The sequence below is a fragment of the Giraffa tippelskirchi genome, chromosome 1 (assembly GCF_054371585.1).
Source record: "Giraffa tippelskirchi isolate mGirTip1 chromosome 1, T2T-mGirTip1v1.2.pri, whole genome shotgun sequence".
In the NCBI taxonomy this organism is placed as follows: Eukaryota; Metazoa; Chordata; class Mammalia; order Artiodactyla; family Giraffidae; genus Giraffa; species Giraffa tippelskirchi.
The window spans coordinates 13,415,477-13,443,215 of NC_137275.1; the positions used below are offsets into that span (position 1 = coordinate 13,415,477).

The window sequence follows — 27,739 nt, forward strand, 5'->3', positions numbered from 1 at the left end:
AGTTCGGAGAAGAAATCAGGTAGTTCCTCCCTCCACTGGGGGAGAATGAGTGAGAAAGAGGCCAAGAGAGCTCCCATGTTTCCTCCCCAAAGAGTGGACACCTCTCCTTCTATGGACACACGAGGAGTGGGAGATAAGCACTCTCTGCTCCTTGCAAAATGCCTCCTTTACAGCAGTTGGCATGGTGTGTAGTTTGGGTAATAATATCTGACCTTCCCCCTCGAATATACACCCATTGCATTCGCCTCACTAGCGCGATGTCTAGTACAAAACAGGCACTCCTTAGATACTTGGTGGAAGTAAAAAGGTATGGAAGGAGTGAGGAGGGTAATTTCAATTTAGTAGAAGCCTTTTTGTTCAGGAATCCTCTTCTTGCTCTCTTGCTTCATGAGTCGAAGTCACTGGAGGAGAACTTGAAGCCAATGATTCTGAATGTACTGGCCCTTACTGTACATACCACAATTCATACACTGTAGGTTGGCTCTGGTGTCCTGGTGCCAGGTGCTATGGGACACGTTTGTGCTGGGTCCCCTGGCCTGAGCTCCGTGTCACGATGCAGGGGAGTTGGCACAGGAGTGACCATTTGTGCTGGGATGGGTACCATAGCACCAGACGCTGGAGCAAACCCACAGTGTATGGACTGCAGACTCACGGGCTTCACGTTGGTTTAGCTTGAAACTGGCTACAGCGAGTGTCTGCACCAGACAAGTCGGCCCTTTGCCAGCCGTCCTCCTCCTCTTCCCGTCCTTGGTCTCAGGATCTAACACTCCCCAAATCATGGCCGGCTCCCTCTGTTCCCTCCTGTTTCCCGCACCACCTAACAAGCACGAGTCCTTGTTAAAGCAAGCACCACTGTCTGGTTACTGTGAGGGGAAGCTCCAAGCATGTGCACCCAAGCAGCCGCCACTTAAATGCCAACACCCCAGTCCGGGAATGGGCCATTGATTTTTTATTTTTTCACAAGCTTTGAATTCGGAAATAAGAGTCACAATAAGTCAGTTGTTAAGTAAAAATGGGGGTGATTACAAAGGAAAACTATGTACAAAACTTTAAAAATCTGACCACTCCATCATCCGCCTTGGAGGGACCAGGACACGGGCATCGGGAGCAGCCGTGGCCCCACCATCCTCAGCCCTGAATGCGAGCGGGAGACCCCTTTCTGAGGGTGAACCTGGCTCAGCCTGCAGTCTGGAGCTGGCTGGAAGGACACACACGGACCAGAAAGACATGGCGAGCTACCGGCGCCATGGAGACCAGGGTTCCTGACACAGGACGCGGGTGATGCTTCTCGTAAGCAGTTGAGGGGGGCGCTCTCTTGCCTGGGAGAATCCACCCAGGATCTCACTGGGGGTGTGGTGGGGCAGGCTTCCTTCCTGTGTAGACGTGGGGTGGGACGATGAGGACACGCTTTCCTTGTGAGAGATCTGGAATTGCCCCCCTGCGAGGGCTTGAGGTCTGGGCTTCGTGTCTACGTGGGTCTTCGGGCCGTCTTCCATCAGACGCACGCACGGACTCGCATACATAACTTAGTAACATGCATCAACTATCCTAGAACAGCTAGAGGGGGTGCAAGGGAACCACTCGGAGAACCATGGAGCCCGTGGAGTCAGGAGTGGGAGGGAACAGTACAAGACAAGGTTAGAACCTGTGTTCACTAAGGAGGGGCCTGTGGAGACACCATGTTCTGAGGTGGACTCAGATGAACACACGACTGTGGGCAGGGGATTTCCAAGCAAACACACCACACTAGTACCACTTCTTCCTAAACCAAAAAAGGGAAAGAACATCATTCCATCTCCCTCCCCCCTCCATCAGTACCAAACACAACTGTGGGCTTCCAAACACTGACAGGCTAAGGGATGGACGTCCTTCCCAGAATCCTTCACTCTGGCTCATCCATGCAGCGCCTTCACCCGAGGCTGGTGATGTTGGAGCGGCCACCAGGGGGCGCCACGATGCGGTGGCCGGTGCGCCGGGGGTTGTTGTCATCTATCTGGGCTCCTGGGAAGAGACACGGCCAGTCACTCGGAGATCTGTGGACACCAGCTCCACCGGCTGCTCCTGCCCTCTCCTGTCATGTCCCCACGTCAAGCCCTTGGGACATGGAGCCCTTGTCTTGACCAGCCCTCCATCCTCCCCAAGCTGCAGTCCAGGCTGACCACTGGGAAGGCTTCCTGACCTCCACAAGGTCCACTGCTCTCTCTTCTATGCCTCCCGAGGCCCCGGGGCCATCCTCCTGCAGCACTGGCCACCCTGTTCTCTTTTCTTATCTTGCAACAGGGGAAAATGAAAGTCGCTCCACCGTGTCTGACTCTTTGCGACCCCGTGGACTATGCAGTCCATGGAATTCTGCAGGCCAGAATACTGGAGTGGGTAACCTTTCCCTTCTCCAGGGGATCTTCCCGACCCAGGGACTGAACCCAGGTCTCCTGCATTGCAGGCAGATTCTTTACCAGCTGAGCCACAAGGGAAGCCCGAGAAGACTGGAGTGGGTCGACTATCCCTTCTCCAGAGGATCTTCCCAACCCAGGAATCAAACCGGGGTCTCCTGCCTTGCAGGCAGATTCTTGACCAAATGAGCTATCAGGGAAGCCTGAAACAGGGGGACAAACATTTATTGAGTGCCTACTGTGTACAGGCACAGACTTGACGCTTTAGCATATGTTGTTGAGTTCAGGACACAGAGCAGTCCTGTGAAGGGGATGTTGTTTTATCCCCAATTTACAGATGAGGAATTTGAGGCTCAGGTCACCCATCATAGATAGGAGCACCACTGGAGGACGGAAAAGCCAGAATTCTAGCCCCAAGTGGTCCGTCCCCAAAGTCCAACGTTCCCAAGGTGTTTTATGTGTTATGTGTGGGGGCACATGTGTGTGCCTGTGTGTGAACACTCAGAGATGGATTTACCCATCGTGTTTTCAACAGGCAGATCTGCATGGAGATAGGGACAGCCTTTTTTGTTTTAAATATGCAAAGCTAACCATCCGTTCTAATCTCATGCATTCTCTTGCAGTTAAAGATTTAAAATTCCAGCACTAAGCTCAGTGGTGGCACTCAATGAATCTGTATTAAATAAATACTGAAAGCTGGATAATGCTGGGGAGGAGGAGTATTGTGGGGAGGGTCCAGTCAGAAGAGTTTCCTTCCAGAACAAATGGGCTTAGGGAAAGCAAGAAGGTCTGGATTGAGGGACCCCCTAATTCATGTCCCCCATTGCATGATCTCTGAATTATTGTGGTAGGTTGTCACCCCCACAATTTAAACTGGTATTTAAACTGGTATCTTCTCTCTGTCCCTCCATTCTCCCTTTTGCCAACTACACTGCCTTTCTATTTAAATGTCCTTCACTCCTGCTGGACCAGAAATCAGGCCACTGACAAAACTCAGGTCTGTTTTTGTACAGCCCATGAACGAAGAATAGTTTTTGCATTTTTTAATGGTCTTAGATTTTGCCTCTACGCTCACAAAACTTAAAATATTTACTATCTGGCCTTTTAAGAAAAAGTCTACTGACCTCTGGACTGGACTGAAGCTGTCCAGCCATGTCTTATTCATCCCCATCTTCCTAGTACCTAGCACAGCAAGTAACCCATGCTAATGCTGCAATCGAAATTTCAAGGTCCCAACACATGCACACCTGCCCTCGTGTGGTGAGCTGATGAAATTGCAGACATGCATCCCAAAAGCCTTCAGAAAGGCTGAGGGACCACGGGACCTTCTGATTTTGTCCACACACATTCGCTGAGCATCAAGCCCTGGCATTTTGACACTGAATGTCTTGGGGCCTTAATTTCCTCCTTAAAGAAGTAGGAATAATATGACTCTACACACAGGGCTATTGTGAGGCTGAAACAGTCATGAGTTACTACGGCATGTGCTAAACCACTATGGATGGGACTGGCTAAAGATCCGACCCAGAACATACACCAAGCAAAGGCAGCTACTGCGACTTATCCTCCACGCTCAGCTTCATGGGTAAGAATGTAAACTGGACCCAACTGCGTTAAGGACGAGCACATGGACGATTTATGCAGATTGTTCATAAACCAGAGGCATGTATCTCTATGCTGCCCCCGTGGACCCCCTCTGCTTTCTGCACAACCCCAGGAGGAAGGGAGGAGGGGATTCCCCCACTCCCATCTTTGGTTCCTCAAGTGTCTGAGGCTGTGGGTCCATTTCTCAGGAGTTCATGGCACTGGGAGCCACTCACTGCAGGGTGGGGAGCCTTGGCTGCTGTAGTTTCTCACCTGATAAACTGAAGTTGGACTGGTGGAGGTTTCTGATGGGTGGAGGCTGGTGTTTGGAAGGCGAGGATTTGACAGAAGGAGCGGGAGTTGCATATTTGGGTGTGGCTGGCACCTCGTACACAGGCCCGTCATACATGCCCCTGGGAACCCCTTGCAACCCAGAAACCTGAGAAGGGGGTGAGAAGAGCAACTGATTGACAAGATGCACATATGCATTCCCACATGCAGGAGAGTGACCTGTGGTCTCCCTGGGGATATGCACAAGTATGCACACATATGCTTGTGCACACGCCACACATAGGCACACATACACACGCCCCAGCATACCTAAATGCACACACGCACATATTACATATGTACACACATGCATATGCATGCACATACCACACACCCCTACTCCACATACACATAATTCACACACATATGTGTACACGCACAGACAAGCCTGAATACACACTAACAAACATTCATAATACACACACCACACGCATACGCATAATTTACACATGTACATGCATGCCTGCATACATAGACTAACAAACACATATAATGCACACATCACACACGCACACGTACAATCTAACACACATTCATATGAAGACAGGCATGCACACACTCACATGTGTACACACACATAGAGCTTCCTGCAGGAGAACTCCAAAGCCATTTCCAAGAGGAAAACACTTCCCCTGACACCCGCCACAAGGACCCCCGAACCAAGGACTGGTGGCATCCAAGGGCCTATCTCCACTGCGGATTAGGGGATGCTGGGTAGTTTGTTTGGAAGGTGATCGCAGACAGGAGGCGAGAGGATGAAAGGGTCACTTCTAAGGGAAGCTGGCTCAGAACAACTGCGGGCGCAAATCTCTGCTGGGACCCAGAAGTGAATGGGGCTAGGCACCCAGCCCTCTGCATGGGTTGAGGGTTGCCCCGGGGGACAGAGCCCTGAGCAGAGAAGCTAAAACTTGCAGGGGCTCAGGTGGGAGGCTGGAAGCCCACCAGTGGGCTCAGAGCCAGCCAGGGGTCTGTGGGCATCTGTCCTAGGTCCTGGGAGACAGCGTGTGGCCAGGGACACAAGCAGGTACCCCCTGTGAGTCAGTGACAGCGCCCCAGCCTCACACCCACTTCCCTCCTCCCATGCACAGGTGATGGGGCCACGACCCCAGTCCTTGGCTCCCTCCTCCTACACAGGAGGGAGGAGAGGCTCGGGCAGAGACCCTGGGCTGTCACCTTGTTCCGGATCCTTATACGCTGGTAGAGGTACTCAGGGAAGGGCTTCCTGGGGATGAAGCGGCCCATGCCCTTGTTGACGTTGATATTGCCATCCTCGAAGACAATCTTGCCCTGGCTGATGACCACCAGTGGGGAGCCGTGGCACTCCATGCCTTCAAAGATGTTGTACTCCACGGCCTGCGGGGCAAGAACCACGGGCTTTAAATCAGCTCCCCAGGCTTTTCTCTGCATGAGCACCATTCATCCTGATGGTGATTGTGCTACACAGGCTATCACAGGCATTTTCCAGTGTTTATTCTTTCTGGAAAACACCTTAGGGCCATGCAATATTCCTTTGTATGCTCTTTCATTTGTATAATCAGCCCCTCACTGTTGAACTTTCATGTTGCTGGTGGTTTCATACAATCTAACTAATATCCTCTGGGGATCCTGAATGTGAATGGGGTCCCTGGAGTTAGGAAATGCAGCCACTCTGCCTAACATGGACATTTTGAGGTCTCATTTTTAAAAACATTCTTTAGGATGGTTTCCTAAAATTAAATTACTGGGTCACAGGGATATGAGCTTTTGAAAGGCATTCATTGCAGACTGCCAAATAATTTTCTGAAGGCATCAGATGAATTGCCACCAACATTGGCAACAGGGGACTATTTAATGATTTCATGTCTATGAAATCCCCTCCAGCACTGGGTATGGTCGTTTTTATTTATTCTTTTTTAAAAATAATTTGAAAGACAAATCATTTCCTTAAAACATAACGCATTCCTTTCATAATTCCTCAAGTGACTATAACCAACACCAGCCACACTCTCTGATCATTCAAAAAGTAGGTCACGTAGACAGTAAAAATTCCAACTGTACAAAAGATACATGATTTTAAAAAGCAGGTCTGTCTTTACCCTCAGACTGAGAACCCTGCCTCAGAGTGGCATTCCTCCACTGGGGAATTCTTCTGAGGCTCAGGTTAAATTGCCCACAATGTCACATTCTGTATTTCACAACCACGTAGAGTTTTGGCTTTTTTGGTTTTACTTTTTTTACTGTTAGTTTTTAATTTTTGGCCACACAGTGTAGCTTGTGGGATCGTGGTTCCACAACCAGGGATCAAACCTACAGCCTCGGCAGTGAAGGCGCAGAGTCCTAACCACTGGACCACCAGGAAATTTCCACAACCTGTACACCGAGTTTTAGAAGCTAATAAGATTGCTGCATTACTTAAAGGTGCTATATGAACAAAGTAAAAATTCAAACCGTACAAACGACTATTATCTATACAACTGTCGACACTTCCATCCTGGGCCCCCAGGCATTTTCTGTGTGTGAATAACGATCTCGTGTTCCAGGCGATCTGTACACAGTTTTCACTATTTGCTTTCCTTCTTACCTCCGAGAATGTTCCTGTCAGCACATCTCGTGGGTTAAAAATGTCTTGACATTCCTTAAAATGCTGAACTGAATTCCAGCCCAAGGACATAATCAGTTCAATTCAGTGGCTCAGTCGTGTCCGACTCTTTGCGACCCCAGGGACTGCAGCACACCAGGGACATAATATCATTTACTTATTCAGTTCCGAGGGCAAACATTAGGGTCACTGCCCTGCTTTTGCTAAAAAGCATGATAAACACACATGGGTATCCACACAGGCATATGTGGACATCTTCCTAGACATGGTGTTTGGGCCAAAGCGTGAATGGATTTTAACTTAGATTTGCCCTCCGAAAAGGCAGCGCTGTTTTCCATTCCCAGCGAAAGCCCGTGAGTCGGTTGGCCTCCTTGTCAGACCTCATCTCTGTCCTCTTAAACCGCTGCATCTCAGTCACTGGTGCAGGTGAAAACAGCATTTTACTGTGATGAGTTTATTTGGTTAATTATACGTAAGGTCAGGTCTGTTTTTGAATGAATAGAAACCTTTGTGTGTTTCTTCTTGTGTCACTGAGTTTTTCGCTCCTTGTTCTATTAGGCTCTTGGTATTTTTCTGAATGGTTTCTAAGGACATGTTCAATGTTAAAAAAATTTCTTGTCTACGAGAGCTTGAATAGAATTTGTATCCTACTGTTGTGTGAAAATTGTATAAATCTTGATTATGTTGAAATAGTTTATAGTGCTTTTCAGGTCCACGCTATCCTTCTACTTCTCTGTATATTCACTCTATTTATTTTTGAGAGTTTGATATTGAAACTCCAACTAAAAATCTTATTTTATCTACTTGAAAAAAGTAACTGTAATATATAGTGTAATTATATGTAACCTTGTTCTGTATTTTCCAAGTCTCCTGTAAATGTGTAAACATACTTTCATAATTTAAAATAAAAATCAAAATACATTAAAAAATTTTCTCCCTTTGTTTGTATTACCAATACTTCCCCTGTTCATCTTCGGCCTTTTGATGTCATATAAAGTAATAAGTATTATTATCTGCTGCAATATACAGGGTTTTTTTCTCTTGGTTTTATCTGTAAGTAGTCAGTGGTCAAACAGACCAGTCTTCTCCTTCATAGTTTCTAAGTTTTGTGTCTTGCTTAGGTCTTCCCACCTTCAAAAATGATCGTTTTAAAAAATGGGTTTCATTTTTAAGTTTTCATTTCATCAGGCACCCACCCGATGCCTTTCATAACTTCATTTTATTTCAGTCTTTGACCCATTTCCATTTGTTTTGCAGTCAAGAGTACAGCAGAGGTCTAGCCCTATGAGCCAAGTGTTCAAACACAATTGATTGAATAACTGTCTTTGTCTAATGTCAACTGTCTCCTTTGTTGGAAATGAAATTCTTGTATGTGGTCAGTCTATCGCGTGGCTCTCTCTTCTCTTCTTCTAATACCAAACTATCTTGAAGACTGTAGCTTTATAATATGATTTAATAAGCGGGCTGATTAGCACAGGTTTTTTCATTTTTTCAGAAATGTTTTGGCTATTCTCACATTGTCCATCCGGGAACTCTGTTTTTCCAGTTAAAAAACAACTCCATTACATTTTATGAGAAGATGACTTCAGCTTTACAGATTAAATGAGAAAGAACTAATATTTTTATTCTATTGAAACTTTTTTTAGCAGAGAAGAAACTGCATTTATGGAACTCTTCAGTTTTGACTATTATTAAAACAGGAATTTGATTCCCATTCTGTTTTTCCAAGTGCTCTTTAATAATCTCACAGTAAAGGTATCAATTCTTTATATTGATTTGGAATCAGCCTTATTGTTTGTGACGTTTTTAGGTGTGGATTCAGGGCTTCAGGGAAATAATCAGATTGATTTTCTACAAACAGATGCTAATACTACGCCTTAGACTCTTCGTGGCCACTGCCTCCCAGGACACAGGCAGATGATCTGTTTTCAGTTTTAACATTTGCTCATCTAACGTTTCCTGAGTCACCCTGAAGTGATCCTGCTAGAAAGTAATTTATAATCTTGTTGAAGCCTAAATGTGGATTGTAAATGCCAAAAAGCGGTGCAAGAAGCAAATCACTAACTCGAGTCAAAACTAGCAAACTGCGCACTCACCCAGCCCAGTACGATCTGTTGTCTTCTTAGTGGAAGGACAGTTAAATGCCACAGTGGCATTCCTCACTTGGGGAATTCTATGAGGCTCAGGTTATATCACTCACATAGAATTAAGAGCAGAGTCAGCTGAGAATGCTGCCAGGAACCCCGGAGACCGAGGGAGAAAGAGATGAGGGGGTGAGAGGAGAGAGAGAGAGAGAGATCTGAGCCTGCTTCAAATCCTTCTCCCAATCTCTCCAACCAGAGAAGAAATCGGAATGACAGAGTCATACCAGAAATCAGATCACATTCTAGTTAGAAAATTCATAAGTCATTTTTAACCAGAGGCTCCTAAAATGACCGCAGAGCAAGACCTGTTCACCCAAGGCAGGAGCATCACTGATAAACCAGGACTTACCGACTTGTGACTCTTGGCTGTTATGGTCTTCACCTTGTCTGGGTCCCAGATGACCACGTCTGCGTCCGAGCCCACGGCAATCCGCCCTTTTCTGGGGTACAGGTTAAAGATCTTGGCTGCATTGGTGCTGGTAACAGCGACAAACTGGTTCTCATCCATCTTGCCAGTAGCCTGAAGCAGAGATCCGCTGATAAGAAGAGCAGCTCACAGTAGGATCAGAAGGGGCAGACAGCACAGATCTAAAGCAGCCGATGGGAGTCCTTGCAAGGACTCCGGAATTTTCTTCTCCTCTGCCCGCTGAAACCAGGCCACCTTGAAAGAGTGCCGGGGGCCTGGCTTCATCAGAGCGGAGGAGATGTAATTAACCACTCTGAGCTGTGTTAATCTTTTCACAATGGCCATCCTGACATCTGGTCAGTTTCACTGGGCCCAAGTTTAATCGAAAATCAAAATATTGTTTCAAGTGAGTGATTGAGGTGTGACCCAGGGATTCCTTACGGAACAGTAAGTCTCTGTACCCTGCTCTCAACCCTAACCTCAAACACACACACACACCGCTTACAAAGTTTACATGGACTAAAACGTGGCTCAAAACAAAACAAAGTATCTTCATCCTTCAAGACTAAAGGACAGCTGCTGTCTCATCTGCACGTGCAGAAGACGCTACAGGGCTCACATTGATTTCTTTTTTAATGAAAAAAAATTTTTTTAAAAAGAAATTTTTTTTGGCCACATATCGAGGCATATGGGATCTTAGTTCCTCGACCAGGGGTTGAATCCATGCCCCCTGCATTTGAAGCTCGGAGTCCCAACCACTGGATTGCCAGGGAAGTTTCCTCAAGCTTTCCTAAGGGTCCACCTGTTTTCCATGTGCCGTCCTGGTACATTCTGCTTCTCCCTTGAAGCAAGAGAGGAAATTTAGGAACCAGAAGGGCATAGCACACTGCTTCGAAGAGCCAGGAGGGCCAGGAGGGTGTTTCTAGACCATTCCAGGGGGAGACGCCGCCGCCTTACCACCGCCTTGTCCCAGACCACGGTCATACGCTCCTCTATCCCGTTGACACCCTCAGGGATCAGAGTGAAGTTGTCCTTGCCCACGGCCTTCTGCGCAGTGCTGTAGGGACAGTGGCCACTGCCCGTGACCTGCAGGTCTCCACTGGCAAAGGCAAAACAGGGTGGGGTTCAGACCTGAGTTCACATTGAGGATCAGGCTTTGACTTAAACACCCAAGAAGGCTGTGAAACTCAAACCCTAGTGAGATTCAGGGCACGTTATGGCCTTTACTTTGCCGACAAAGGTCCATATATTCAAAGCTATGGTTTTTCCGGTAGTAATGCACAGATGTGAGAGACCATAAAGAAGGCTGAGTGCCAAAGAATGGTACTTTCAAATTGTGGTGCTGGAGAAGACACTTGAGAGTCTCCTGGACTGCAAGGAAGTCAAACCAGTCAACCCTAAAGGAAATCAACCCTGAATATTCATTGGAAGGACTAATGCTGAAGCTGAAGCTCCAATACTTTGGCCACCTGATACCAACAGCTGACTCACTGGAAAAGACCCTGATGCTATGAAAGATTGAAGGCAGGAGGAGAAGGGGTCAACAGAGGATGAGATGGTTGGATGGCATCACCGACTTGATGGACATGAGTCTGCACAAACTCTGGGAGATAGTGAAGGACAGGGAAGTCCATGGGGTCCCAAAGAGTCAGACATGACTGAGCGACTGAACAGCAACAATGGGCTTTACTGAGTGACACCACAAGGTCCATTGGCCTTTGGTGTCTGGTTGAAGACTGGAAAGAGACCTGGGCATCAGGAGTAGGTTCTGTGTGAGTGTGGACTCTGGGTAAGGCTCCCCAGGTCAGCCTTTCCCTACTGCCCTAAAACAGGTCCTGGGGCACTGGTCTGTTTTCCTTTTTAAAATTTTTTTGGGGTATAGCTGATTTACAACGTTGAGTTTCTGCTGTATAGCAAAGTAAGTCAGTTACACATACACATATACCCAGCCTTTTTTAGGTTCTTTTCCCATATAGGTCACTACAGAGTATTGAATAGAGTTCCCTGAGCTATGCAGTAGGTCTTCATCATTACCTATTTTATATATACTAGTGTCTGTATGTCAATCCCAATCTCCCAATTTATCCCTCCCTCTTTCCCCTTGGTAGCCATAAGTTTGTTTCTTACATCGTGAAAACATCTATTCTACATCTGTTTCTGCTTTTGGTATCATATGATGTTCGCTTTTATCTGTCTTACTTCACTTAGTATGATAATCTCTCGGACCATCAGTGTTGCTGCAAATGGCATCATTTCCCTCTTAGTGGGTCTGTTTTCACCCCCCGGAGAGAGGGTCCACAGTGCCCCCAAGATGCAGTATCCGTGGAGAAACCTGCTGAGAGCAGAAGCTACCAAAGACCAACCGGGTGACTCTACCTCCACTCTGCATCTCACTAGACCTCTGAACAACCCTTTGACTTTACAAATCGAACGGGTCTGCTTTTAAATCCCAGACCTGCCACCTCCTGGTCAGGTAAGTCGCTCCTCTTTTCCACATGCATAAAACGAGCAGAGAATAGAACTTTCCATCCAGGGTCACTCTGAGAAGCCAGTGAGCTACCCCGCCTGGCACTCGGTAGGTGTCAAAGATGCTAACTCCCTTGCTTCTCTCTCCTTCCTCCACCAACCTCTTCTCTTTAAGTGCTCGAGCAATTTTATGTTATGTGAGTTTTATCTCAAGGTTTAAAAAAAGAAAAAAAACTGACTGCAGCCAATGAATGAACGAATATATAAATAAGTAAGTGAGTCAAACACATAGCCTCCAGCACATGCCTATGAGTCTCATGGAGTCAGGGATGTTCATGCTGGAAGGAAGGTCACGCCCCTGGCCTCCTATCCCTGCCAGGTCACATGGGAAAACATAAAGTGCTGACACGGGTCATCCTTCTGTAAGGCTGGTGTTCCTGTGCTGCGCCTGAGGGACAAAATGCTATTTGTTGATTTGTTGATTGTAACAAAGTGACACAAGCTCACTGGGTTTGCTCTTTCGTCCCTCAGGCGCTGGAGAGAAAATACTCTGGGACTATGTGATGAGCCCCAAACTGGCATCTAAATCAATGGAATAAGTGGAGCGTTATGTTGTGATTTTCAATGAGGGCAGAGACCAGCCTCTAGTTCAGGGCCCCAGGCATGTGAGCAATCATCTAGACATACAAAAGTATATTCAGATGTGATATTCGCTCATTTCCTCAACAAAGGTGTATTGTCCTGTGTCTGGCATGGTCTTAGGCAATGGGGATGCACCTACAAGCAGAAAGAGACAAATGTCTGTGTTCATTCATTGACATTCCAGTGCAAGGTGGAGAAGTCAGGAACCTACAGTCTATCAGGAGAATGAGTATTAGGGTGTGTGGGGGTAGCACTAGGGTTGCCATTTTTCAGAAGATGATTCGAACTCTCTGAGAAGAAATCTTCCAGCAAAGAGCAAATCAGAAGATGAGTAAGAAAAGAGTGCTAGGCAGGGGCAGAGTGAATGCAAAGGCCCCGTGGCACCATCCTGCCTGGGATGCATGTAGCTTGAGACCAGTGAGCTGGACCAAGGGAGCCGAAGGGAGAGGAGGGCCAGGGAGTGTTAGTGAGGAGTGAGGGTCAGATCAGGTTCAGTCCTGCAGGACATCGTGGGAACCTGGGTTTCTCTTCAAGAGAAGAGAACCCTGGAGGTCTCCTGGCCAAGGGATGGCTTGGTCTGATTAGTTTTAAAATTTCTCAGCATCTGGTGAGAACAGACTGTGATGTGATGAGGGTGTGGAAGGGGCCACATGGAAATAAAAGAGGCCAGCTGGGAGGTGAGAGATGATGGTCCTTGAGCCAGGATGGCTGCAGCCAAGGAGGAGGAAGCGCCCAGATTCCAGGACCTTTGGTCCATGTCCTGCCTTCTCCTGAGATGGGCAAGATTTGGGGAGCAGCAGCTCCCTAAGGGAAGATCAGGGGTTTGTTTTGGACTTGGAACTGCCCACCAGACTTCAGGCTGCAGACTCTGAGTGAGTGATTGGATGTCTAAGTCATGGGCCGCTGCGTCCCTTTTGGGGAAAAGGAATTTGAATGCTGGGTACACAGCCTCACCCTCTTAAGGCTCATTCTGATTAGAAGCTCCTTCTTATCCTCACCCATCAGGCAAACTCTTATGCATCTCCTAGCTCCAGGCCTGATGTCACTTCCTCTAGAAAGCCTTCCCAGCTTGCATCTCCACTTCCAGAGTGGCTTGCATCCCTCATCACTTAGCTTCTTCTGTGGCCTCAAGTATTCTTCCCTCACACTGACAGCAGAAAAGGGACTGAAGTAGCTGTGCTCCTACTGCGTGCAGGAAGCAGACTGGAATGCACTGGCTGCTGCGAACCCTGAATTCCAGGCCTTTTGCCTACACTACCTCACACCCAGCTCTGCAGGAGGTACTGTGTTCTCCCCACTCTGCTGATGAGCCAACTGAGGCAGAGACATTACAGGTTAGGTGACATGGCCAGGGTGACACAGCCCATCAGGGGATGAGACAGGGTTGGGATCCTGGTCTCACATTCCTAATTCTGGGTGTTTCTTAATGCACCACAGCGCCAGGCACACAGAAGGTGCTTAAATATTGCTGAATGAATGGCCGGTGACCTATAAACTTGAATAGAACAGTTACTGGTTAAAAGGCCTGAAAGTGTTAAGATGCTCAGTTGTGTCTGACTCTTTGTGACCCCATGGACTGTAGCCCACCAAGCTCCTCTGTCCATGGGATTCTCCAGGCAAGAATACTGAAGTGGGTTGCCTTTCCCTTCTCCAGGGGATCTTCCCGACACAGGGATTGAGTTGGATCTCCTGCACTGCAGGCAGAGTCTTTACCATCTGAGACATCAGGGAAGCCCAAAAGGCCCCAAGGCCTGCTGTAAACTACAGGAGCTTTGTTCTGAGGTCTCCCGGAGCACCCAGCCCAAGGTCCTCTCACAAGCGTGCCTGAGGCAGTTGCAATCTCCAGCCCTCCAACCTGCCCAAAGGCCCCGCCCACCCATCCAGCCCCGAGACCCCGCCCACCTGCTCAGCCCCAGGATCCCCACCACCCCAGGGCTCTCACCAGGCCAGTAGGGAGGTCAAGTAGTCAGGCGTGGTGGGGTCCGGGCTCAGGGGAGGGGAGGTCACGAAGGCCGCCGCCTTGGCCCAGTTCTTGCTCCAGTAATGGGTGCCATCCGTCCCCAGACTGGCAGCGATGGGTTCACCAAAAACGAGGGGACCTTGGGAGGCAAACAGACACGTATGGTTGACAGTGGATGGTCTCTCATGGGAGATGTGGATGCAGGAAAATAGAATCTCAGAGGCTGGCTAATGAGACGGGATAAATCACACCCATCCTCTCCACCAGGCTTCACCACACACACCCCAGAACCCGAGCCCCCGGCCACCAGGCACTCAGCACCCGCTGTCCCGCTCTGTGACCCTGTGGACCGTCAATGCTTTTAGCACTTGGATTTGATCATTATCTCCGTTTACCATGGTCAATTGAGGCACAGACACCTGATGTGCTGTCTTCGCATGGATTCTGCCAGGAGCAGATCTTCAAGTGAAAAATCAAGCGTTTTATCTGGAGGTGATTCCAGGAAACAACTCGGTGGGCATGGAAGACATGACATAGGCTGAGAGAGACGCCAAGAACAGGTGAGTGAGCACCCAGTCATGGGCATGGAAGACATGACATAGGCTGAGAGAGACGCCAAGAACAGGTGAGTGAGCACCCAGTCATGGCCGTGGGCGCCCACAGATCAGTGCCCTGGGGGCTCTAGGAGCCTCAGGGCCGTCCCACTGTGCAGAGCAAGGGGACCGGGGCATGCAGCTACCAAGCCACTGCTGGGGGGCTCCTTGCTGAGCACTCACTTTCCAGGGAGGGGCCAGAGGTGTTTCTGCTAGAACAAAAACCCACGGGCAAAGTCTCAGGCTTAGTGAGAATTCCTGTAGCTGAGGAAGTGCCAAGGGGACTTGGGCCCACAGCTCTTCTGCCCGGGGCCACGTTGCTGGCGAGTGGGAGGGAGGCTTTGGTCTCCAGCAGCCTGGCTCTAGGATGGTGCCACCTAATAGCAGTGGTGGGACTGTCCTGTGCCGAGCTGTCCGGGGCAGGAGCCACCAGCCACACATGGCCCTGGAGCACGAGAAATAGGCCTAATGCCACTGTTGTTTAGTCGCTCAGTGGTGTCTGACACTTCTGAGACCCCCCATGGGATTTTCCTGCCAACATGACTGGAAGCAGGATGCCATTACCTTCTCCAGGGGGTCTTCTGGAGCCAGGGATCGAACCTGCATCTCTGAGTCTCCACCATTAGCAGGCAAATTCTTTACCACTGAGCCACCAAGGAAGCAACTAAAGAGTCAACTTAAAAATTGTATTTAAATTTGCTTCATTTAAACTGAAATAGCCACGCATGCATGGCTGGTGGTCGCATGGCTGGTGGTCACCTTATTTCTTGGCAGCTCCAGGGCCTGCAGGCATAGCTACCTGGCGTGCTTACTGCTGCTTCTAAGTTCCCGTTACCACTCTGAGCCGCAGTTCCCTCCTCTTTAACCCGAAGTTGGTCCTCAGCAAGCTGCGCTGGCCTAGCACGCTATCAACACCTCCACTCGTCAGCTTGCCCTTAAAATACTAAAACCAGGTGTTTGGGGTTCAAAACTGCTCTGTCCCAGGACTTCCCTGGTGGCCCAGTGGTTAAGAATCAGCCTCCAATGCAGGGGATGTGAGTTCAATCCCTGGTTGGGGAACTGAGATCCCACCTGCAGAGGGACAGCTGAGCTGCAACTAGTGAGCTCATGCACAACTGAAGATCTTGTACGATGCAGCTGGGACCCGACACAGCCACACAAATAATTAAAAAAAGAAGCTGCTCTGTTCCATATGAAAACCACAAACCACACTGTGGCTTTCAAGCATTTGGAGTTGGGGTTGGTCTGAGATGGTGCTGAAAGGGTGACATACACACTAGACTTTGAAGATAGTACAGAAAAAATAATGCCAAATATCCTGTTAGCACTTTTATCTTGACTACATGTGGAGTGAATATTTTGGACATATTAGGTGAAATATCGGGTTGACCAACAAGTTCGTTTCAATTTTCTGTCAGATATTATGGAAAAAAACTCTGTTTTGGTCAACCCAGTAACATATATTATTAAAGATTTTTAAGACGAGAGCCACTTTCACTTTCCATGAAGGGTTCCTATAAGAAGAGGGAGCCCTCTGGGTACAGAGGGTGGTGGATGCTGTCCGGGCTGTGTTGCTCGTGTTGATTTTCACCTTCTGACCCAGAGCTCCCCGTCAACCTCACAGGACTCCCAGAGCATGGACGAGGTGGACCTCGTCTGGGTGGCGAACATCCTTGGTGAATGTCCACAAGGATCAAAGATTCTAGCCACTGTCTCTATGCAACATGAGCTACTGTCATTCTCTCCCTCTCCTCTGTCCATCTGTCATTCTCTCTCTCTCCATCTCTCTCGCCCTGATTTTGGGAAGGAAGGCTCCTCTGGGCAACCTTCCTCACACTTGACCTGCTGGTTGTGGGGGGCTGTGGGCCTCAATCATAAGGCCTGGGCAATGCACTCGGACGCCTCCTCTGAGTCTCCTGGGGAAGGACCACTGAGCAAGTCAGAGAGGGTAAGTAGTGTGTCCAAGTCTTAGAGCTGGAGGCGGACTTCCTGCCTCACTTCCCTGAGGTCCAGCAAGGAGCTGCCCCCAGGCCCTCTGGCCTCTGGAACAACATCGTCTTCCTTCCCAACCTGCAGCTGAGGCTCTGTGTGGGCTCCACCGTGCAGCCTGGGTGCACACATCCACCGAGAGGCCCTGGACGGGGGACCCAGGACAAAGGGCCCAGAGAGAGGAGCAAAAAGAAGGCAGGGAGGACCCAGGAGCTGATGCAGCCCCAGCTCCATCTCTGCCTTGATGTGAAACCTTGGAGAGAACTTGGAACTCTTCACAGACCTTTAAAATACATGGTCTCATGTGACCCACACAGGAGGGATAATCACCTTAGCTACAAATGCGGGAAACTGAGGCTCAGAACATGACTTATCAGGGGCCCGTGGCACATCAGGAATCAAACCTAAAACCAACCACACATCTGGCGTCTGCCCACCGTCCAGCTCCCTTTTCAACCTGGCCTACAGAGCTCAGGCTGGGCACAGCTGGCAGAAGGTCTCTGTCCTGGGCAAGAGCTCCACCGGCGAATTTGAACCTGCTGGACACGCCCCTTCCTCACACCCAGTGGAGATCCCGGGTGCTGGGCTGCGTACCTTTCTTTCTGGCCAGGGTGATGATGTCTGCCGCGCTCTTACTCATCACCTTGGTGATGTACACAGGGCAGTTGATCCGGCCCGCGATGGTGATGGCCCGGAACACGGCCTCGGCCTCCAGCTGCGGACACAGCAAACACACAGGTCAAGAGGGGAGGGGTGGGGGGCCCCCACCCACCCCACCCACCCGTGGGGGGCCCCCACCCACCCTGAGCACCCAGGGCTCTTCCTGATCAGCCTTCCTCGATTTTCCTTAATGAAGTGTGGTTAGAGGGAAATCTACGGTATGGAGTGAGGAAGACACAGTAGATTTTTAAAAAGGGGGAAAAAAAAGTCAGAATGTATTTGTCTAGAGGGTTGGAAGACCCTCCAGGCAGACCTTGGAGAAGACCACATGTGCTGAGATGCTCATATGGGGGATGGGATGGGGGTGGGGGCTCTAGCCAGCTGTTTCAGCTGGAACAGCATCAGGGTAAGCTCTCAGCTATGTCAGAGTCACACCCAGCGGAGGCTCCTTTACCTCTTCAGGTCTGCTCAGAGCATGGCCCTCAGGACCCGTGATGCCCATCTCTAAGATCCGCTTCTGTTCCTACAAGACAAGAACGAACGAGTCAGTGATGGCAGAATGCCAGAGCCAGGAAAGGCCAGTCCTCCAACCCCGTTAGATGGATGGGACAGCTGAGCCCAGGAGGAGGACTGGACCGTGTGGGGTCTAATGGCCGGGGACATCGCAGCTTCTTTGCCCCCTCACTCCCGGTGCTCACCTTCCCCCTTTGCAATATCCCCATCCACAGGGGCTCTCTTCAACTCCATGGGACCAGTGAGAGGAAGCAAGGTTGTAAGAAATGAGCCTCAAAGACCACCCCCAACTCTTCCAACTTCCAAGTCTCTGCTGTACAACAAGCGAGAAGGAAGCAGGTGGTGTGTGGGCGTGACATGGTTGTGGAAACCACAGAATCCTCAACCGGGCACCCAGCTCCAGAACTGAGCATGTGTGTGACTTTGGGCGCACTGGTCAAGCTCTCGTGAGACTCAGTCTTCTCTTCTTGCTTTCCTTTTGTTAAAAATTGAAGTATATGTGATCTACAAGGTTGTGTTAAGTTTTAGGTGTACTGTAAAGTGATTTATTGGAAGGACTGATGCTGAAGCTGAAGCTCCTATACCTTGGCCACCTGATGTGAAGAACTGACTCCTTAGAAAAGACCCTGATGCTGGGAAAGATTGAAGGCGGGAGGAGAAGTGGACGACAGAGGATGAGATGGTTGGATGGCATCACCGACTCAACGGACATGAGTTTGAGCAAGCTCTGGGAGTTGGCGATGGACAGGGAGGCCTGGCATGCTGCAGTCCCTGGGGTCGCAAACAGTCAGACATAGCTGTGCGACTGAACTGAACTGAAAGTGATTTAGTTACACAAAAGGAAAAAACTGAACGGACTTTTTGGCCAACCCAATATATTCCTTTTCTGATTCTTTCTCCTTATAGGTTATTATAAAATACTGAGTAGAGTTCCCTGTACTATACAGTAGGTCCTTGTAGGTTATCTATTCTTTATATAGTAGGATGTATATGTTAACCACAAACTCCTAATTTATCCCTCCCCCTCAACCTTCCCCTTTGGTAACCATACATTTCCTTTCTAATGTCTGTGCATCTATTTTCTGTTTATAAAAAAGTTCGTTTGCATCTTCTTTTAGATTCCACATATAAGCCATATCATATGATATTTGTCTTTGTCTGGCTTACTTCATTACTTCACTTAGTATAATCTCTAGGTCCACCCATCTTACTACAAATAGCATTATTTCATTCATCTTCTCTTCCTCACACTGGAAATAACAGTGCCTGCACCTGGAGTTGCTATAATGCATCACTAAGGTGGTAGATGAGAAGTGTTTGGATGATGTAAATACAATCTACAGTGTAAATATATATATGTGTGTGTGTGTATAGTGAGAGCTCTTGAATCGTCACCCAGCTCTCATTCCCTCAACTGTAGCTTCCTCTTCCTGACACCTATCTTTCTAACAGGAAACCTCTACCTCAAGCTTATAAATGAAATGGTTCCCTGAGCTAATGGCCTAGATTCAAATCCATTGGCTCCAAGGCTTCAAGATGCCCCCTCCTTGGGAATACTTCAGTGTCTTAGCACTGATCTCCTCACGACACCCAGATGTCAGCTGTGCTGCTGCTATTTTTAACTTCCCCAGTTTTTGTATCATCATTCTGGAACACATTCCTATGAGAAGCCCCAGACCCTAACAACAAGAACAAAAAAATCATAATTTTCAACTGTGCATTTATGGTTATTAAGCTTGAGTTTATTATAAGAACATAAGCTGGAAACGATTTCAAGATCCAACAGCTGGGGTGGATTTAAGTACAGAACGGGATAATGTCAGCTTTTGAAGATGATGTTTACAAGGCATTTTGTAAACTGTTTACAAAAAGATTTATGATATGGAGACATCCCTGTGAAAGACTGTTTAAACGTCAGTTACTATTTCTGTTGGAAGGAAGGAAAGAGGAGAAAAAGGGAGAGAGGACAAAAGATGAAATAAGGGGGAAAAAAATGGATCACAAAAAGCTAGAGAAGGGTTTCCAGTTAACGATCATGGCTGAACCCTACCATTATTGTCACTCCATCCTGAAACTCCACTACAGTGACAGAAATAGTACCCAAGAACCGAAAGAATGCAGAGATGTCAAAAATGTGTTGGAACTTTGGAAGCAGATATACAAAAGGTAACATTTATTGGAGCTGAGAAAACTCAATCTTAAATCAGTAGCAAGAGACTTCCCTGGAAGTCCAGTGGTTGAGACTCTGCTTCCAATGCAGAGGGACTGGGTTTGATCCCTGGTTGGGCTTTCCGCGTAGCTCAGTCGGTAAAGCATCTACCCGCAATGCCCTGGGTTCAATTCCTGGGTCAGGAAGCTCCCCTGGAGAAGGAAATGGCAACCTACTCCAGTATTCTTGCCTGGAGAATCCCACGGACAGAGAAGCCTGACAGGCTACAGTTCATGGGATCACAAGACTTAGCACTATCTTTCTTTTCTTTCTGGAGAACTTCGATTCTAGATGTTGCGTGGTGAAGCCAAAAAGAAAAACAAAACAAAACAAAACAACCACACACACACATTGGCAGCAAGGAAAGCTAAAAAGCCCCATTTAAGAATTGGGGCTCCAGAGGCTTCCCTGGTGGCTCAGTGGTAAAAAAAAAAAAAAATCTGCCTGCCAATGCAGAGACACGGGTTCGATCCCTGGTCCAGGAAGATCCCACATGCCATGGAGCAAGTAAGACTGTGTGCCACAATTACTGAGCCTGTGCTCCAGAGCCCAGGAACCACAATTACTGAGCCCATGTGCTGCAACTACTGAAGCCCATGCTCTGCAACAAGCTAAGCCACTGCAATGAGAAGCCTGAAAACCACAACTAGAAAGTAGCCTCCACGCGCCACAACTAGAGAAAGCCCATGTGCAGCAACAAAGGTCCAGCACAGCCAAAAATAAATAATAATTTTTTAAAGTATTGGAGTTCCAAACTCAACTTCTTGTGCACGTTTGATGAGACACAGATTGGCACACCCTGGAAAAGTGGGTAACAGTAACTACAAAAGCTGAATATATGTACCCACCACCACCCAGGAATTCTACTCCTAGGTATTTACCAACAGAAATGCGAACATATGTTTAACAACAGACTGAACAAGAATGTTCAAGAAAACTTTACATACAAGAGTCCCAAATTTAAAACGATCCAAATATCTATCAGGGGCTTCCCTGGTGGCTCAGACAGTAAAGAATCTGCCTGCAATGCAGGAGACCCAAGTTTGACCCATGGGTTGGGAGGATCCCCTAGAGAAGGAAAAAGCAACCCAACTCCAGTATTCTTGCCTAGAGAATTCCATGGACATAGGAGTCCAGTGGGATACAGTCCATGGGGTCCCAAAGAGTCAGACATGACTGAACAAATATTAAATAGGAAAAAAAATAAACTATCAACTGGAGAACAAATTGTGATCTAGTCCTGCTGTGTAATTCCACACCACAATGAAAAAGAAAACACTGTGCTTCAGGAAACCATAGGGATGAATCTCACAGACTTAGGGTTGAGCAAGGTCAAATGAGGTCTCCTTCTCCCTCAACTTGGAAGGAAGCTGGCCACCATCACGTAGCTGCCCATGTGTCAGGGAGCCAAGGGGGCCTCCGTCCAACAGCCAGCAAAGAATAGAGGCCGTCGGTCTGATAGCTTGTGAGGAACTAAATCTTGGCAACAACCCTCTGAGCGACGCTGGAAAGGAATTCTGCCCCAGACCAGCCGTGAGACGACTGTAGCCAGACCCAGCACCTTCACTGCAGCCTGTGAGAGACCCCAAGGTCAAAGACCCAGCGAGGCTACACCAGGATTATCAACCCACAGGACCATGACACAGAAGAAGTTTATTGTTTGAGGATGCTAAATTTGGGACAGGGGGATTGTCATGCAGCCACAGAGAACTGAAACAGGTTTTGGTGTACAGACGTAGGGTTTTACCATGAAAGTGAAAGTCGCTCAGTTGTGTCCGACTCATAGCGACCCCATGGACTATATACAGTCCATGGAATTCTCTAGGCCAGAATACTGGATGGGTATCCTTTCCCTTCTCCTGATGGCTCAGTGGGTAAAGGATCCGCCTGCAATGCAGGAGATACAGGAGATGTGGGTTCGATTACTCGGTTGGGAAGATCCACTGGAGGAGGAAATGGCAACCTACTCCAGTATTCTTGCCTGAAAAATGCCATGGACAGAGGAGCCTGGCAGGCTACAGTCCAACGGTTCACTAAGAGTCGTGAGTGACTAAGCACACCGCATACACATACACTACTTAGCGTGGCATTAATTACTTTCACTGGATGCATCCAAATCTTCTATCTTGATTTGTGGCATCATGATTAACCCAGCCCTTCCCCCACAGGAGACAACGTGACCCTTCTTGATTTCCTCCTCTTCTTCCCCACAAATCATGAGTCCTGCAGAAAGTGCTCCTCCTCTACCGTACTCTTGCTCCTTCCACCCCCCTCTGTATCCTCTCTTCGTTTCCTATGAGACTTGCTGGAGTAAATCCTAACTGGTCAACCTGACTTTATTCCATTCCCATCCAATTCTCCACCCCATGGCCAGAATGATCCAAATGAGTTCATGTCTTGCTTTATCCAAAACTTTTGCACGACTACATCTGTTACATGTCCAACACTGAGCTTTGCATACACAATATCACTGACCCTCACAACCACACTGCAAGGCAGGCGCTTCTAGATAAAGAACAGGAGCTTTCCTGGGGTAGAGCTCCCTGCCCAATGTCAGAGGGCCAGGAGATGGAGGAGGCTTGGCTGGAACTCTGCTCCTAGCCTGTGCTGTCCATTATCCCTGCTCCCAAAGCTCCCAAGTCATGGAGGAGGATGCGCAACTCCAGTTTCCATGTCTGTTGCCTCTGGGATCTCCCAGGTGTACCACATGCATTTTCTTTCAGATCTTCATTTATTGCATGTGCAAACCCTCCACGGTTCACAGGGCAGTCATGTTATCCCTATTTTACAGGTGAGAAAACTACAATCCAAGAGGCACTATGGCCTGCCAAAGGCCACACTGCAGACAGTGTGTGAGTGACTCACACCCAGAGTGTCTGATATGCCATCCAGTTCTTGGCTTGACCCTTCACTGCATGGTGACCTGGCTGATTAATGCCTCCACCCCCTCTTCTCATAGCCTTTACAACGAGGAGAAGGAGACTGAGGTGGAAAGCCTGGGAATTCAGATCACTCACCTGAGCTATCAAATCGCCATTTTCTGCATGGACCAGGATCACAGCTCCCAGCCCCTTAAGGAAGTTGAAGGCTTCATAGAGCTAAGGAGACATAAATGGGGGTTGGGGTGAGATAGAAATATCACAGCACAAGCCTTTGCAAAGACTGCCCTTATTGCTCACACACACACTCATCCACCTGCCGGGATGCTCCATCCACATCAATGGAACACGTTGTTCAACAAGTGAGCACTAGAAAAGATCTTCCCTTAGCCCTACACCCTCCAGATCCAAAAGGAGGAAGTTAAGGTGGGTGAGGGGGTTGGCGGTGGTGGGGCATAATTGATAAAAGTCACACCAAGGCACAATTATGCCCACAAGTATACCCATGCAGGTCTTTCACTTTCTTTGTGGCTTTGCTTCTTTGAAGTATGCGGTTGTTGACGGGGACAACTGCAGCTGAGAAGTTTACTGAAATTGTATAATTAAACCTGCTGAGCCTGTATTGCAACCACCACCAACCACAGGAAATGTGTACATCTTTACAAAAAGTCCAACCCATGTCATCTTACAAATCACAGTGTAGAAGGGGGGACCAAGTCCTTTAATAACTCTAATGCCCAGATCACATATATCCTGCCAAGCATCACCTGATTTAGCCAATCCAGGTCCTGCCCACACTGCCCACCGCCCTCTCCCAACCCACAAAGGATCTGTAGTCAGACAGTTGTATCTGGTGAGGACCAAAGCCACATGTTCCCTCCCTTTGCCAATCTCAACTTTGTCCTCATTGCATATAAGACAACACCTCTCTCACCCAGGATGTGTGCTTTTAGGGGTAGACAGCAGGTGAGGGAGGCATATGGAGCCATGGAGCACTTTTGAGGACCCATACCCTTAATCTGCTCAGCTCCATTTCTAACCAGGGATTCGCTGAAACAGACATTAGAATGAAACAGATGAAAATGTCAATTATGCTAGGGAAACACACATTACTTTTTCCATGAAACTGAACGAACTTTTAGCCTTTAGGATGCCTCTGATGGTTGCGTCAAAGATTTCCAGGACATCTGGGGATAAGTTATGTCCTGTAACTCCAAGTGTCTATTTTGAAAGGGAACACATGGACGCTTCCTCCATTGCACATGAAACCCCATGGTGATCATGAGAATCTGCTTATTAATACCCAAATGGCACCTGCTGTGTGCCAGGCGCTGCCCTAGAGCTTTACTTGTATGGAATCATTTAATCCTCGACAACCTCTCTTAATGGCAAGTGCCATTAAGAGCCTAGGACAGAGAGGTTAGGAAATCTGCCCCAGGCTGCACAGCAAAGTTGGGGGTTGCTGTCAAGCATTCTGGCTCCAGCATTCATTTCTTTTGCCACCACACTGCCCCACCTTTTTAACAAGCAGAGGGCAGAGTGATAATAATAAAACCAAACCAGGGGACCTAGTAGTGAAAGAAGGCCTGGGGCCCAATAAATTGTAACCCGCTACATCTGTACTCCTCAGAACACTATCTTCCTTGATTCAACTCATCCACATAACAACTGTTTGTGGTTGACAGGGCCAGTGATGATCACGTTGTATAGATGAGAAAACTGAGAAAGGACGTGACTTGCAAGTGGCTGGAGGAAGAGCCAGGGCTCTGCTCCAAGGCAGACCTGAGGAAATGGTCCCCAAACTCGCTTGAGCCCCAGAATCAGCTGCAGAGCTTTCAGGACATACAGATTCCTGAAGTATAGCCCTGAGCATCTCTGATGGAATCTAAGAGTCTGTGTTTTTAGTGAGCTCTTTACAAGGGACTTCCCTGGTGGCTCAGAGGTTAAAGCGTCTGCCTCCAATGCGGGAGACCTGGGTTCGATCCCTGGGTCGGGAAGATCCCCTGGAGAAGGAAATGGCAAACCACTCCAGTATTCTTGCCTGGAGAATCCCATGGACAGAGGAGCCTGGCAGGCTACAGTCCACGGGGTCGCAAAGAGTCGGACACGACTGAGCGACTTTCCTTTCCTTTCCTTTCCTTTACATGAGGCTGAGGATGAGTTGAGTTTGGGAACCACCATGCAGGGGGTCCCCGCTCTATGCCACTCTAGCTGGAAAGGAATATAGGATGATGATTGACAGTTCAGTGTCAGAACCAGGACTTGAACCCAGAGCCCTCCCCAGCCTGCTCTGACATCTCCCCTGCCCTGCGCTGCCTTCCTGACACCGCTCCTGCCCCAGGGAGGTGGAGGGTGTACGAGGACCTACCTGGCTATCAGACATTTGGTAGAGATCCTTGTAAGCCATGTAGACTTGGAAGGAATTGACTCCTGTTTCAAGATAAAAAGAGAGCAAAAAATGCATTTAAGAACAAAAACATGTCTTGCCGGTAAATCAATAAGCACAGTACAGACTGGTAACAACCAACATGGGAGGGTGCCATCAGAATTCACAGCAGGGGCATCCAAGCTAGCCTGGGGGGCTGGGTGAGGGTCAAAGGGGGCCTCCAGGGAAGGTCACATGTCAGCTGAGTCTGAAAGAGCAGGGAGAGGAAGGGGAAGAGGAAGAAGGGGAGGGGCGAGGAGAAGGGGAAGGATAAGGGGAAAGGGCAGGGAGAGGGAAGGGGAGGGGAGCTACCTGGGCTGAGAGGGAGGGGTGTGCATGGCACAGACAGAAGGACGAAAGGACATTAGATGTGCAGGTGCTACAAAGTGTCCTATGTCAGAAGCAAAAAGATCATGTGCTTTTAAGAAAATTCCCTTACACTTTTTCATTCTGGTAAAATATACAAAACAAAATTAACCATCATAACCATTTTAAAGTGTACATTTGAGTGGCATTTAGTGCATTCACGGTGTTGTACAGCCATCACTATCGTCTAGCAGAACATGTGTTTTTAAAGCAAGGGAATGACACAATCAGACTTTTTTTGTCCCAGAAGGACTCTTCTGGAAGGAGGATGGGTGTGCAGAACAGCAGGGAGACATGGAGGTGAGTTGGAAGATGCTGAAGGCAAAAGGGACAGGTGAGGTGAGGCTCTGAACCAGGGCAGGAGCTGCAGGGGTGGAGAGGGAGTGAGCATGTGAAAAGGCTGAAATGACAGGACTTACTGTGCAGTCAGAGGTGGGGGAGCAGGAGCGGTGGGGAGAGGACTGCTCCTAATATGCCTTCAAGTGGCCTGAAGACGGGACCACATCTTACATATTATTTCACCTTCCACACCCACAACATGTGCTGAAAAGAGCCAACTCACTGGAAAAGACCCTGATGCTGGGAAAGACTGGGGGCAGGAGGGGAAGTGGTTGAGAGAGGATAAGATGGTTGGATGACATCACCGACTCAATGGATGTGAGTTTGAGCAAGCCCCGGGAGATGGTAAAGGACAAGGAAGCCTGGTGTGCTGCAGTTTGTTGGGTGGCAAGGGGTCAGACACAACTTAGCAACTGAACAACAACAAACAGGTAAAACCACAGTTAGAAAGGTAAATCATAGCCTTAGATGCTTCACTATTTTTGGAAAGGGAGGAGAAACATATATTGAGTGAGTAAACTTCTATGATCAGTTCAGTTCAGTCGCTCAGTCTGGAAATTCACCAGAAATTAGAAGTAAACAATACAAATAAAAGCAGAAATAATGAATTGGCAGAATTGATAAATATGCCTTAGGACTGGTGCTGGTGAGTGGGTGGATGGGGGTAAAGCTGTCTCAGATTCGCCTTCGTCCAAATCATGATAGGGTTGACTCGTTTTAAACAGAAAATTTCTATAACTTAATTCTTTTTTTTTTTTTTTAATGGAACGCTTCACGAATTTGCGTGTCATCCTTGCGCAGGGGCCATGCTAATCTTCTCTGTATCGTTCCAATTAGTATATGTGCTGCCGAAGCGAGCACTATAACTTAATTCTTAAAAATTAAAAATAAAAAGCAAACAACCAACACGGTGAACATGTCTGCACCAAATTAAACAAAGGTTTCTTTTTTCAAAACCTCTTATTTAAAGAATATCAGCCAGGAGTTACTTCTGGGCAGAGGAGAGCTGTGACTACAGTGGGGACCCATGAGAAGTTCATCACGGAGGTCTTTGTTTGGGGCAAAGTTCTATTTCTCTCCTGGAAAGGGGAATCTTATAATTCATAAGGTCACATTTTTCTTCTGTGGTTTTCTGTATGCTTCATTTTATAGCTAAAATAGATTAAAATAAAAGCAATAAAGCAAAAAAAGGCAAACAATTTTTAGACAACTTTTTTTAGTTGGCTAACAAATAAAGATAAACATGATTCGGTCTTATTTGTAATC

At 48.0% G+C, this 27,739-nt stretch overlaps 1 protein-coding gene and 1 non-coding gene across 6 annotated transcripts in view; both read right to left on the bottom strand.

The window, feature by feature from the left end:
• Positions 1-934: 934 nt before the first annotated feature.
• CRMP1 (collapsin response mediator protein 1) overlaps positions 935-27,739 on the bottom strand; it is a 62,093-nt gene continuing 35,288 nt past the window's right edge. For all 5 annotated transcript variants that reach the window (XM_081495335.1, XM_081495272.1, XM_081495398.1 and 2 more), the window contains 10 exons: positions 25,712-25,773; positions 23,482-23,562; positions 18,197-18,265; positions 17,677-17,797; positions 14,483-14,639; positions 10,390-10,531; positions 9,376-9,546; positions 5,478-5,657; positions 4,248-4,413; positions 935-2,001 (listed from right to left, as the gene is read on the bottom strand). In XM_081495335.1, the coding sequence (XP_081351461.1) occupies positions 1,910-2,001; positions 4,248-4,413; positions 5,478-5,657; positions 9,376-9,546; positions 10,390-10,531; positions 14,483-14,639; positions 17,677-17,797; positions 18,197-18,265; positions 23,482-23,562; positions 25,712-25,773 (1,241 nt within the window). In that variant the 3' untranslated portion in view covers positions 935-1,909. The remainder of the gene's footprint in view (positions 2,002-4,247; positions 4,414-5,477; positions 5,658-9,375; positions 9,547-10,389; positions 10,532-14,482; positions 14,640-17,676; positions 17,798-18,196; positions 18,266-23,481; positions 23,563-25,711; positions 25,774-27,739) is intronic.
• Positions 27,230-27,334, bottom strand: LOC145521600 (U6 spliceosomal RNA). Its single transcript, XR_014065522.1, has one exon. It is a non-coding gene; the product is annotated as a U6 spliceosomal RNA (small nuclear RNA).